The 12,597-nt window shown below is 29.0% G+C and overlaps 1 protein-coding gene across 2 annotated transcripts in view; it reads left to right on the top strand.

Moving 5' to 3' along the window:
* LOC139519495 (biotin--protein ligase-like) overlaps window positions 1–12,376 on the top strand; it is a 55,295-nt gene extending 42,919 nt beyond the window's left edge. For both annotated transcript variants that reach the window (XM_071311607.1, XM_071311606.1), the window contains 3 exons: window positions 792–906; window positions 2,310–2,523; window positions 7,464–12,376. In XM_071311607.1, the coding sequence (XP_071167708.1) occupies window positions 792–906; window positions 2,310–2,523; window positions 7,464–7,629 (495 nt within the window). In that variant the 3' untranslated portion in view covers window positions 7,630–12,376. The remainder of the gene's footprint in view (window positions 1–791; window positions 907–2,309; window positions 2,524–7,463) is intronic.
* Window positions 12,377–12,597: the final 221 nt, after the last annotated feature.

Genomic DNA, 12,597 nt, shown 5'->3' with positions numbered 1-12,597 from the left:
ATGATTAATAGTTGTACGCATCTTTGTCCTTGCGTCTTGGCTGGATTATTGGATTGTTGTCTTATTGGCAAGCATACCACATCTTCTTATATATAACTATTTGGTCAGGAAAGTGTAAAGCATTATGTAGAATAGTTTATCTTGACTTTATATTATAATATTTTGTAAATTTTGAAATTTATGAACAATTTGTTTTACCAGTTGATTGTATTGTGAACTTTCACTTAATAATTTTTAATACTTGAGTCACTGTGGTTTAATGATAATCATTATTTTAAATTTATACAGAGGAAATTTTAAATTTTTCTTAACTCATTTTTATTTTTTGAAACTTTTTACTTTTCTTTCATTTTGATTAATTTTAAATTTTTGATATTTTTTGTGTGGGTTGTACATTCTTTTATATTATTCTATTTAACCGACAATCAATGTTTTCATCTTACACGCCACTGCTCAGAAATTGTATTTATGTGATTGTATATTTTGCTTTTACCTTATGTATCTTATTTTTTGTTTATTCATGTTAAGCGCTTAGGGTAATTTTTCAAATTATATAATGCGCTATATAAATATTGTATAATAATAATAATAATAATAAATAATAATTCCAATCTCCCATTTTCCCTGATGGTCTGCCCAGTATTTTGTTTTATCTGAAATGAACATTATTCTTAAGATAAAATTGATTATTTAATGTATATTTTATGTTAAGAATAAACAGAGATGTGGGTATCTAATTCAATGAAAGGGCAACATTACAACTAATAAAAAACTTTCTGTTTATTTTACAGGACATAGATTTGAGATTGAAATGGCCTAATGATATTTACTACAGTGATAAAATGAAATTAGGAGGAGTTATTGTTAGATCGACAACTATGAATGGACACTTACATGCCCTTATTGGTAAGATCATCTGAAAAAAAAATATGTAATGTAATTCTCTTTGATGGCTTCAGACATAATTTTATGTAACCTTTTTTTAACTGGTCCAATTCAGTAATTTACTAGTCTTAAAAATTGATGACTCAAATGTTAAGTGTAATTTCATCCCCTTACTTGCTATTTGAGATGTAAAACATGAAAAAATAAATTTGAAAGGACACTAAAAAAAAAATTCCAAGTAATATACTGTCCACACTAGGAACTATATTTGAAGACAAGGAAAATCAAACGAAGATTTAACTAGGAGTGAAAGATCAAGCTACACTAAGAGGTCAAAAGCCAGAGGTAAAAAATGTTCCACCATTTCGTGATTTGAAGTAAAATCTCCTATATATTTCATATATAGAAAACACATTTTTAATGGAAACTTTCTTTAAGTTATTCCTTGACACAACTGAATGAAATTTTTACCATTTGATACAGAATATCTTCAGATTCTTGCAATGATTACTAAATATATTTATAATTTATACTTCTTCTAAGGTCATTACTGTTTAAAGACATTAATGAATTTCTACATGAATAATAAGACATGGTTTTATAGGACAAAATGAGACTTCATTTCAATATTTGTATATAAACAATGATTTCTTAGTAATGACATGTCATAAAAATATTTTATAATAACCATCAAAAACTGTACACATTTATGAGTTTTTTCGGTAAAAATTTAATCAAGGTCGTATATGTAGGGGAATATGGGCATTGTGAAACCCTTTTGACCTCAGACATTGTTAAGACTGTGTGTTTTTGTCACATCATTAGTTTTTTGTTGTTTTTCACTTAAAAGTAAATATCCTCTGTCATTTGCAGATTATTTCTTTTCCACCGAAAAATTATTTGATGAAAGGATACATTAAGTTCATCTCATCTTGTATTAATATAGAAACACTATATAAATGTTTTTTTGGTTTTTTTTGGTGACAATGAACTTGTTCAGATAATGGATTTCTGTCTATGCTTAAATAATCCAACCAGCATCCATTAAAATGTTGAGTTTGAGGGCTGATTAAAATAAGAAAGAGAACTGAGTGGTCAGAGAAATATAGTTCAGACACTGTCCTGACCGTTCTTTGCCTCCATCCCTAAACGCCACAGGCAGTATATACTGATTTTAGGTCACACCAATATATTTTATAGCAGGACTTGATACCCCATCAAGAAAGGCAGAAAATATTACTGTGGATTCAATTAAATTTGTCTTTGACTTTGTGAATATCAATTTTCATAGATTGTGGGAAAATGGTATTTTCTTATATCACGCTACAAACCAATGAGTTGTATGAAATTAGGTTTAATGCCATCAAACAAATTATAGACCCTATAATTAAATTAACATTCTCTTTTTTTTAATCATTTTTTAGGTTGTGGATATAATGTTAGCAACAAAAATCCAACAATCTGTGTCAATGATGTGATAAATAGCTACAACAATGACAAGAAAACAAAATTACCAGAACTATCAGTAGAACAGTCTATAGCAAGGACAGTTACTGTCATGGAGGAACTTATTGACCAATTCCAACAGGAAGGTTATAACAGTTTCTGTAAATCTTATTACAAAAGATGGTTGCATAGGTGAGAAAACATTTATTTTATAAATATAAGAAGATGTGGTATAAGTGCCAATGAGACAGACGAGTCTCCATCCAAGTCATAATTTGTATAAGTAATCTGTTATAGGTCAAAGAACGGTTTTCAACAAAGAGCTTTGGCTCACAATGAACAGCAAGCTATAAAGGGCTGTTTAGTTCATAGTAAATATCCCTTCTAAATCTGTTCTTATGGTTAATTGATTCATGGAAATATCAATATAGCTTCTCTAGGGCCATGGAGTAAACCAGAAAAAGCTGTTTTCTGATGAATTGATACAAGAGACCCTTTTTGGCCATACCTTATCTTCTATTTTTATTTTAATTGTTGAAATGAATTGGTTCAACAGTTATCAAGTTATTGTGAAACATTACACATCCTGAACTGCAAAACGAAAACTGAAAAAACCAAATTAACCTCTATTACCATTATGCCATGTAATCATTCAAGAACAATAACTCTGAATTGCAAAGGTGAAATTGACATTAATGCACTTAAGCACCATTTTGTCATGATTTTTGTTTTATATTTAAATATGAAAGTAAATGGGTTGATTGGTTCTCAGATTCTCAAGTTGCAACACTTTACTTCTAATCGCACTTAGAATTAAAGTAAACTGATCCCTTAAAATTTACACTTCTGATCATGAGCTTAGTCCATTAACTAATTTTGATATTTGGCTAGAGAAATTTAATAGAAAAAGTACAGATGATGAAATTATACTACCCACATATCCTTATAAGTAAAGGCCCATGACAATGAGAACGCCAACGCCTTTTTTTTTTAATCATGTTAATATAGGTGTGGATTTCATTTTAGTTAGAAATATGAAACATTGCTCTTATTAGTCTAGTGGTGTGTTGTCATTTCATCTTTGTTTACATAAATGGTGTTGAGAATTAACTACAGCTATTCTTGGGTTGTACCCACTATCATTGAAAGGTTATCCTAAGGTCCTGAATTGTAGAATCTATTATATGTATTGATGCACTTATCTTTTTTTATAGTTTTAAAGCAATTTGTTAGATTATTTCATTCTTCATTTCAAGTATATGTTAAGGGGTTGGTATTCCAAGGGGAGCTAACTACCGGGTATGCCCCTCATATTGCAGATTTTGACTGAAGTGTTGAGAATCGCTGTTATGTACTTTTTTGGTAAAAATTAAAAAGATTATTTCTAAGTCAATTGTCGGAATTTGAATGTAACTATCTTCTCTGCTTTGATAAAAAAAAAATTATGCCAGAGAATTTTATTTTGTTCTTAAAATGATTTCAAAACATGCAATGCAAAGTTTATTTACCTATTTGAACTAATTAAGCATTGCAGAATTTTGAAGAGACAGTTAATATTTTTAAGTTATCAATTTTGTAAAAAATAAAATTATTCTGGACATGCAGTTAAAAAACAAAAAAATATTTGTGCAGTGTTTACATAATGCAGTTTCATTGAATTTTCTTTTATTTACACATGACTAATTTAATTGCTCTTCATCTAAATCAATGACTGATAATACATTTTTATCTGTGGAGGCTGAAATTAAGACAAAGAACCAAATTTTACTTGTTTTAAAAACTTCAGTTGTCTTTGAAAAAGCATCAGATTTTTTTTTATTGTTCATCTAATTCATCATGTACCCAGAATTTTTTTTTTTAAATAGCTTAATTTTTTAAAATGATTTCTTAAAACCCCCTTTCGCAGTACTTTAGTCTAGAATACCTAATACACTAGTATCTCTAATGTACTATTAATCTGTCTGTTACCCAGTAATAAAAGTTTATGGTGGTAAATTTCAGATGTTGCAAAAGACAGTATCTTATTAAGAATTTTATGTAAGCCTCTCATGTTAAATGATTTAGAAATATTAAGTATCATTGACTTATTAATATTTCATGTGGTAGAATGTTACGTAAATGGTCAAAAACTAAGATCAACCTTGAAAAGTAATTTGAATTTCTTAATCATATCATATGTTTAATCGAAGAAAATTGATGCAAGAAATTCAAGATCATTTCTTTTTTTTTTCTTTTGGGAGTCTTAAAACATGTGTAAAGGACAGATTTGAAAAAGAAATGTTTTTTGATACATATCAATGGTTTCCATCTTGGTTTTAACAGTTATACTCGTTCATAGTACTTGATAATTGATTAGGAGGTGCTGCAAACTAAAAATATTTTTTATGCTTGTAAAATTCCATAATAGAATAAAAATGAATAGTTAAGTTTTATTCAAAATTGTCAAAAGCAAAGTTTCATATGTGTTCTCGTACGAATACTGAATAAAAGACGGACGGCCACACGAAAAAAAAATAAAATACTGAAACGGTTCACTTTCGATCAAAAATCTGGAAAATGACAGATATATCATGTATCATGATAACACTGTTAAAACTGTACAAACTTTTGTTGTTTTTAATATAAATTCAAGTTCTTCGTGTACATATTGTCAATATTTCATTATAAATAACTTAAAAAAAAAAATGTTGTAGAAAATTCAGGGGAGGCAGTTGCCTCCCCTGCCTCATAGGTAGTTACGGCCCTGTTTTACTTGTTTTAAAAACTTCAGTTGTCTGGGAAAAAGCATTAGATTTTTTTTTATTGTTCATCTAATTCATCATTTACCTAGAATTTTTTTTTAAACAGCTTAATTTTTATACGACCGCAAAATTTGAAAATTTTTTCGTCGTATATTGCTATCACGTTGGCGTCGTCGTCGTCGTCGTCGTCGTCGTTGTCCGAATACTTTTAGATTTCGCACTCTAACTTTAGTAAAAGTGAATGGAAAACTATGAAATTTTAACACAAGGTTTATGACCACAAAAGGAAGGTTGGTATTGATTTTGGGAGTTTTGGTCCCAACATTTTAGGAATTAGGGGCCAAAAAGGGCCCAAATAAGCATTTTCTTGGTTTTCGCACTATAACTTTAGTTTAAGTTAATAGAAATCTATGAAATTTTGACACAAGGTTTATGACCACAAAAGAACGGTTGGGATTGATTTTGGGAGTTTTGGTTTCAACAGTTTAGGAATTAGGGGCCAAAAAAGGGCCCAAATAAGCATTATTCTTGGTTTTCGCACAATAACTTTAGTTTAAGTAAATAGAAATCAATGAAATTTAAACACAATGTTAATGACTACAAAAGGAAGGTTTGTATTGATTTTGGGAGTTTAGGTCCCAACAGTTTAGGAATTCGGGGCCAAAAAGGGACCCAAATAAGCATTTTTCTTAGTTTTCGCACCATAACGTTAGTATAAGTAAATAGAAATCTATGAAATTTAAACACAAGGTTTATGACCATAAAAGGAAGGTTGGTATTGATTTTGGGAGTTTTGGTCCCAACAGAATAAGGGGCCCAAAGGGTCCAAAATTAAACTTTGTTTGATTTCATCAAAATTGAATAATTGGGGTTCTTTGATATGCCGAATCTAACTGTCATGACTGTGTATGTAGATTCTTAACTTTCGGTCCCGTTTTCAAATTGGTCTACATTAAGGTCCAAAGGGTCCAAAATTAAACTTAGTTTGATTTTGACAAAAAATGAATCAGTTAGGTTCTTTGATATGCTGAATCTAAAAATGTACTTAGATTCTTGATTATTGGCCCAGTTTTCAAGTTGGTCCAAATCGGGGTCCAAAATTAAACTTTGTTTGATTTCATCAAAAATTGAATAAATGGGGTTCTTTGATATACCAAATCTATCTGTGTATGTAGATTCTTCATTTTGGTCCTGTTTTCAAATTGGTCTACACTAAAGTCCAAAGGGTCCAAAATTAAACTTAGTCTGATTTTAATAAAAATTGAAATCTTGGGGTTCTTTGATATGCTGAATCCAAAAATGTACTTGGATTTTTTATTATGGGCCCAGTTTTCAAGTTGGTCCAAATCAGGATCTAAAATTATTATATTAAGTATTGTGCAATAGCAAGTCTTTTCAATTGCACAGTATTGCGCAATGGCAAGAAATATCTAATTGCACAATATTGTGAAATAGCAAATTTTTTTTCAATTAGAGTTATCTTTCTTTGTCCAGAATAGTAAGCAAGAAATATCTAATTGCAAAATATTGTGCAATATTCAGGGTTCAACCTCTGCGGTCGTATAAAGCTACGCCCTGCGGAGCATCTGGTTCAAAATGATTTCTTAAAACCACCTTTCGCAGTACTTTAGCCCAGACATACCTAATACACTAGTATCTCTAATGTACTATTAATCTGTCTGTTACCCAGTAATAAAAGTTTATGGTGGTGAATTTCAGATTTTGCAAAAGACAGTATCTTATTTAGAATTTTATGTAAGCCTCTCATGTTAAATGATTTAGAAATATTAAGTATCATTGACTTATTAATATTTCATGTGGTAGAATGTTACATAAATGGTCAAAAACTAAGATCAACCTTGAAAAGTAATTTGAATTTCTTAATCATATCATACGTTTAAGCAAAGAAAATTGAAGCAAGAAATTCAAGATCATTTCTTTTTTTTTCCTTTGGGAGTCTTAAAACATGTGTAAAGGACAGATTTGAAAAAGAAATATTTTATGATACATATCAATGGTTTCCATCTTGGTTTTAACAGTTATACTCGTTCATAGTACTTGATAATTGATTAGGAGGTGCTGCAAACTAAAAATATTTTTATGCTTGTAAAATTCAATAATAGAATATTATGATTTCAGGATATGTTGCATGCAAATAATGTATTCAAATGTGGGTTTTGATTACTATTTCATATTTACCATGGTAATTGGCTAAAAGGCAAAATTTTTTTTTTATGGAAAATAAAATCCCATAGTCAGCTTATCTTAGCAGTAATTGTTCTTGTAATATCATGTGTCCTGCTTGACCTCTTTTCCCATTTTCACCCATTTTAAAGGTTTGCTCATGATAAGTTGTGATTATTATATAAAACTACCTTTTCTTTTTTTCAGCAATGTCAAGGTGAAACTACAGATGGAAAAAGGGAAGGAGGTAACAATTGTTGGTTTAGATGAATTTGGATATCTTAAGACGATTGATGAAAATAAAAAGACAATCATAGTACATGATGATGGGAACAGCTTTGATATGATGCACAACCTCATCAAAATGAAATAGTTATGGTGTAAACTTGGAATGTTACATGTCTAGTTGCTGAATATCATTAACTTGAAAATAGAAATAGACAAATTGATTCCTGAAAACTAGAGAGACATTTTTTTATAATGAATTATAAGTATGCATAATACCAAATACCCGGTAAGCATAATATATACTGTTATCCAAAATATAACAAAAATTATGGCTATAGTATATTTAGTATGTGAAAATTAGATGACATCCTGATTGTTACTGAAATGAATAATACTGTTTGTAAGGGAAATTACATAAAAAAGACATAATTTAGTAGCATTCTTTTATATTTGTAGTTATTTAAAGGCTGTTGGTGTATTTTGTTGATTTTTTTTGCATAATAATTTGCTACTTTTGTACTAAAACTGTGTTGTTTTTTGGTTTTACAGCTGCTGTGTTCATTAAAACTTTTTTTATTACCTCTTTGTAGCCATTAGGGTGTTTGCATTTTTCAAATGTGTGATTGTTCACTAGTCTAGAGTTCTCAAGTAGTTTATATTTTCACTTATTGAAGTATAGTAGATTTTTAGAATTTTTTTTAATTTGCTGATCATGTAAACATTCCATTTTACACCATGAAACCTTAAGTCCAGCAAGAATGTATAAAAATCAGAAGTACAATATATAATTGTGAATGATTCACCCATTTAGTATACAGATCAAACATAGAATTCTTTAATAGACCGCTTTCGGTTTTGTTGAATTTTACCTAAACAAAATTATGGTTTTAGTTGACATCATTCGTGCATTGTTAGACATTGTCAATTTCTTCCCATGTTGAGCGAGTGGATATAAAACTAGATGCTATATTGCACAACTTTTTTGGCAAAGTAAATTCTTATAACTATAGTCATTAGGGAATTGTGATTGGAATTGTACCTACGTAACAAATATTATTTCTAGATCATCCTGCACAATGACTTGTTAAATTTTGATAGTACAGGGATATAGGCAGTCCTCTCTATATGGTAAATGACGTCAAAAAGGTGTACATAATTGACTTACTTATCAGATAAAGGGATGGAAAGTGGACTATTTACATGGAATCAATTTATTTATAATGTTTGGAGAAATACAATACATTTGAGAAAAAATATTTTAGATGTGTGATTTTTTTCTATTGATGTAAACAACTATACATTAAAAGGATTTTCTAAATGTGACAAGTACATAAATAAATAATTTGCCTGTTTAAATTTGTGACCAGTATTTTTTTTTTGAAAAGTTTACCTGCAGACGGCAAATGCTTTATTTGTATAAATATATTATTCTGTTATTAAATTGCAGCATTCTTAGGATTAGAAAATATACAAGTTGTTGTCTATGCAAAACTTGCCATTACCAAAGGAAAATCAAAGACAATGAATAATATATTAAAAATCAAAAACATGATTTGACAGTAAATATTTTTTTTTTGCAAGCAGAAACTTGGTTTTACTATTACAATTTACAATTAATTCTTGACAGTGAAGCCCTATGGTTTTTCAAGTGTTGGAGGTTACCTTCTAAAATATGTACAGACGAAAAAAACTGAAATAACATAATGCTCAATAATCTGTCTCAACCCACTGTCTCAGCTCGTTTACAGTGTATGGATAACTTAATGTTTAAAGATCAGATGAGAAGGTGGGAAAATAAGCACAAAGAAAAACATAAAAATCAAAACAGTTTTTTTGACATTAAATAAATCTTGGGTTAGCATTCAGTCATTTAGCGTACATAATTTGATAAGATGTTAAATAACATTGGAAATAGCTGGACATAACATTATGTCATGCTCCTATAAATGAAAATGATTTTTTGGTGGCTCACAGTGCTATACACAAAAAAGTGCTATATAATGCTATCAGTGATGGTTTTCTCCTGCTCTGACAATAATGTTACCTATAATTAAGTTTTATATAATTATAGATAATTCATATTATATAATTTGTATAAAATGTTTCCAACTTGTGTACCTTAAAGTGCCATACATATTAGAAAAAAGAGGTGTTTTTATTTGTTGACTCTTCATTTTTCTAGCTAAAATTATGGCTATAATAGAAGTATCATAATAGTTTTGACAAGTTGAGGTTTCATTATTTCTGGATTTCAAAAAGAAAATGTTGGTTTATTTAAAGTGTAACAGAAATCTATGGTTATATCTAAATTGTATATATACATGCAATTTGTGTTTTTTACTACAATCGATTATGTGAACAAATACTGCTAAAAACTATGCTTATATACATTGTAGATCAAGCTAATAATTTATTGTAACGATCATGAAAGTTGTAATTTATATAGATAATATGCTTTTACACACTGCAGGTTAATATTATTCCTAATTGACAAATCATAATAGTTGTAATTCAAATGAATGGTTGTAAATTGTGAGCAATCTGTTAAGTAAAACAAATGAGTTATGTACCAGTAATGGTTTTTATTAAAAAAAAGATATGTTCATGGAAACCAAAGAGAATATATTGTACAGAAAATTACAATATTTGTTTCTGCGAGCCTGAGAAGGGTTTTGAAAACGTGTGCAGATTTTATTGATCTTGCCAAAACTGAATAATGAGAAGGTACCTTATATAATGCATTATTGATATTCATACTGTAAACCAATTAATATTCATGAGTGGTTTATTTTCACAACTTTCACAAGAGACAAAAAACACGATTATAAATTGTTGTGGAAATTTCAAACCTGGATCTTTCCTTCTCACTGTAAACTTGAAAATCACGAAGTTAAATCATGCAAATTGAGATAGAAAAGGCTAAATGTAAAATAATGTTTCCTTGAAAATAAGTTTGTTTACATTATAGTAATATATTGTTAGCAAAGAGACAAGTAGTACGTATATAAGAAGTATATAACCTAGGAGATAATATAAGTACAAAGTACATAACAAGTTTATACTATACAAAAATAGAAAACACTGATGTAATAAGTATATGCTATTGCATTAAATAAACTGTATGTGAATTCAGTCCTCCTTCAAAATGCAAAACATGCTTTGCAAACCAAATTAACTAATTGATGTAGTAGAAGGGATTTTAACCTTTCTTTAGGTATATGTCACTTGGCAAAGATGTTCCTAAACTATTTAGAGTGTTGAAATAGTCTGATTGTTGTATAGATTTATTAGTAGGTAATTTTAATATCAAATACATTTTTGTACTCCTTACAGTATTATGGTAGGGAAAGGTGTACATATTATGATTGTTGTTAATATATATACATGTAATTAAATTGATGAAAAATTGTTTGCATAACCTTTTTTTTAACGTTTTGTAATTAAAATGTAAATGACCCTAAGATTGTATTTTCCTGTAATTGCCAGTGATTTTTTTGGACAATTTAACCATAGGCATAATTTTTTGTAATTTTGTTTAATTTCTTTTTGTACAACCCATGGTAATTTGATTGTTAAAGAGTTAAGATGTGTTTCCAATTCTAATGTTATTCAGAAAACTTGTCTGTTTTGATACTTGAATTATTAATAATACCTTTTTGATTCAAACATCACTTATGAGTCTTATGTAGACTAAAACTCGTCTTTTGTACAAAATTTAAATCCTGGTATCCATGTTGAGTTTATCAAATGGCATAAGCAAATACCTTTGGCTTATGAAACACTGCTGAATAAAATGAGATCAGACATAAATGTCAATGAGAGGTAAAATCATACAAGAAAATTTGAAAAAAAACAACTAAAAATGGCATTAGCCTATATATAGCCTAATAGATTCTAAAATGTAAATCATAAGTTTATTTTTACCTTCGTTATTTATTTTTAAACATTTAATGTATTAAATAATTAATCCATCTTCATCATGTACTTTGGTTATCCATGACAAAACATATAGAAAAGCTTATTGATTGATATTGGTAGCTAGAATATGTGAACTTTAAACCACCTTGGTTTTATTTCCTTATTTGCCAAATATTTTCATAGTGACTGTCTCTGAGAAAAAAGTTAAAAGAAATTTATTGGCGATATGTCTTTGAAAAAAAAGAAAAGAAATATTTATGGGTGAACAAAATGTTTATTAATGTTTGTTTATGACTTAATAATTATGACATTTTGACGGAGCGAAAAGAAATCAGTAACCGCAATAAATTGCCCCGAACAGGTGTTTTTTTCAAAAGTAATTGTTTGATTAGGCCGTTCAAAAATGTATTGCTAAATATGTTATTTTAAAAGGTCGATAAGAATAATTGTACATCTTCTACCTATTTATGAATATCTTTGCCTAAAATAGGTACTGAATTTATTTGAAATCCATTTCTTTAGGCAACTTTTGAATCTTTGTTCATTATTTTATATATGGCACTAACCCTCATCCATTGAAATTTTGGGTGAAAAGGAAAGAAAATGTTACACAAAGAATATTCCAGCATACAGGTTTTATGTCAAAGGGTGGGACAACTGTTAATTTTTTGGGAAATCTGTCTTAGATTTTTGCCAAATTATCAAAAAAATAATGTACTCATTAATCTACACAGCACACATACATCACTATTTAAAATGGTTATTTCTCATTTTTCTGAGAAATTTGGGCATTTTACTTTCAAATTTCCTTAAAATTATTGTGTTGTTTTTTTTCTAGATTTTAATGGCTAAACTTATGAATTAGTGAACCAGATCCTTTGCACAGTTTGTGATTCATGCATAAAGAGAGCTACCTATTCTGTTATTGCACCAATTCTCCCTTCTTTGTAGGTCTTGTGATTTACCTCTGGGTTTTTTAACCCGGATTTGTATCTTATATGACTAATTCTTTTTACATAAATAAGGCCGTTAGTTTTCTCGTTTGAATTGTTTTACATTGTCTTATCGGTGTCTTTTATAGCTCACGCTTTGCTCATTGTTGAAGGCCGTACGGTGACCTATAGTTGTTAATGTCTGTGTCATTTTGGTCTTTTGTGGATAGTTGTCTCATTGGCAATCATACCACATCTTCTTT

This window comes from Mytilus edulis, chromosome 4, assembly GCF_963676685.1.
Source record: "Mytilus edulis chromosome 4, xbMytEdul2.2, whole genome shotgun sequence".
In the NCBI taxonomy this organism is placed as follows: Eukaryota; Metazoa; Mollusca; class Bivalvia; order Mytilida; family Mytilidae; genus Mytilus; species Mytilus edulis.
The sequence above is the reverse complement of the archived record's forward strand: the minus strand, read 5'-3'. Positions and strand labels throughout refer to the sequence as shown.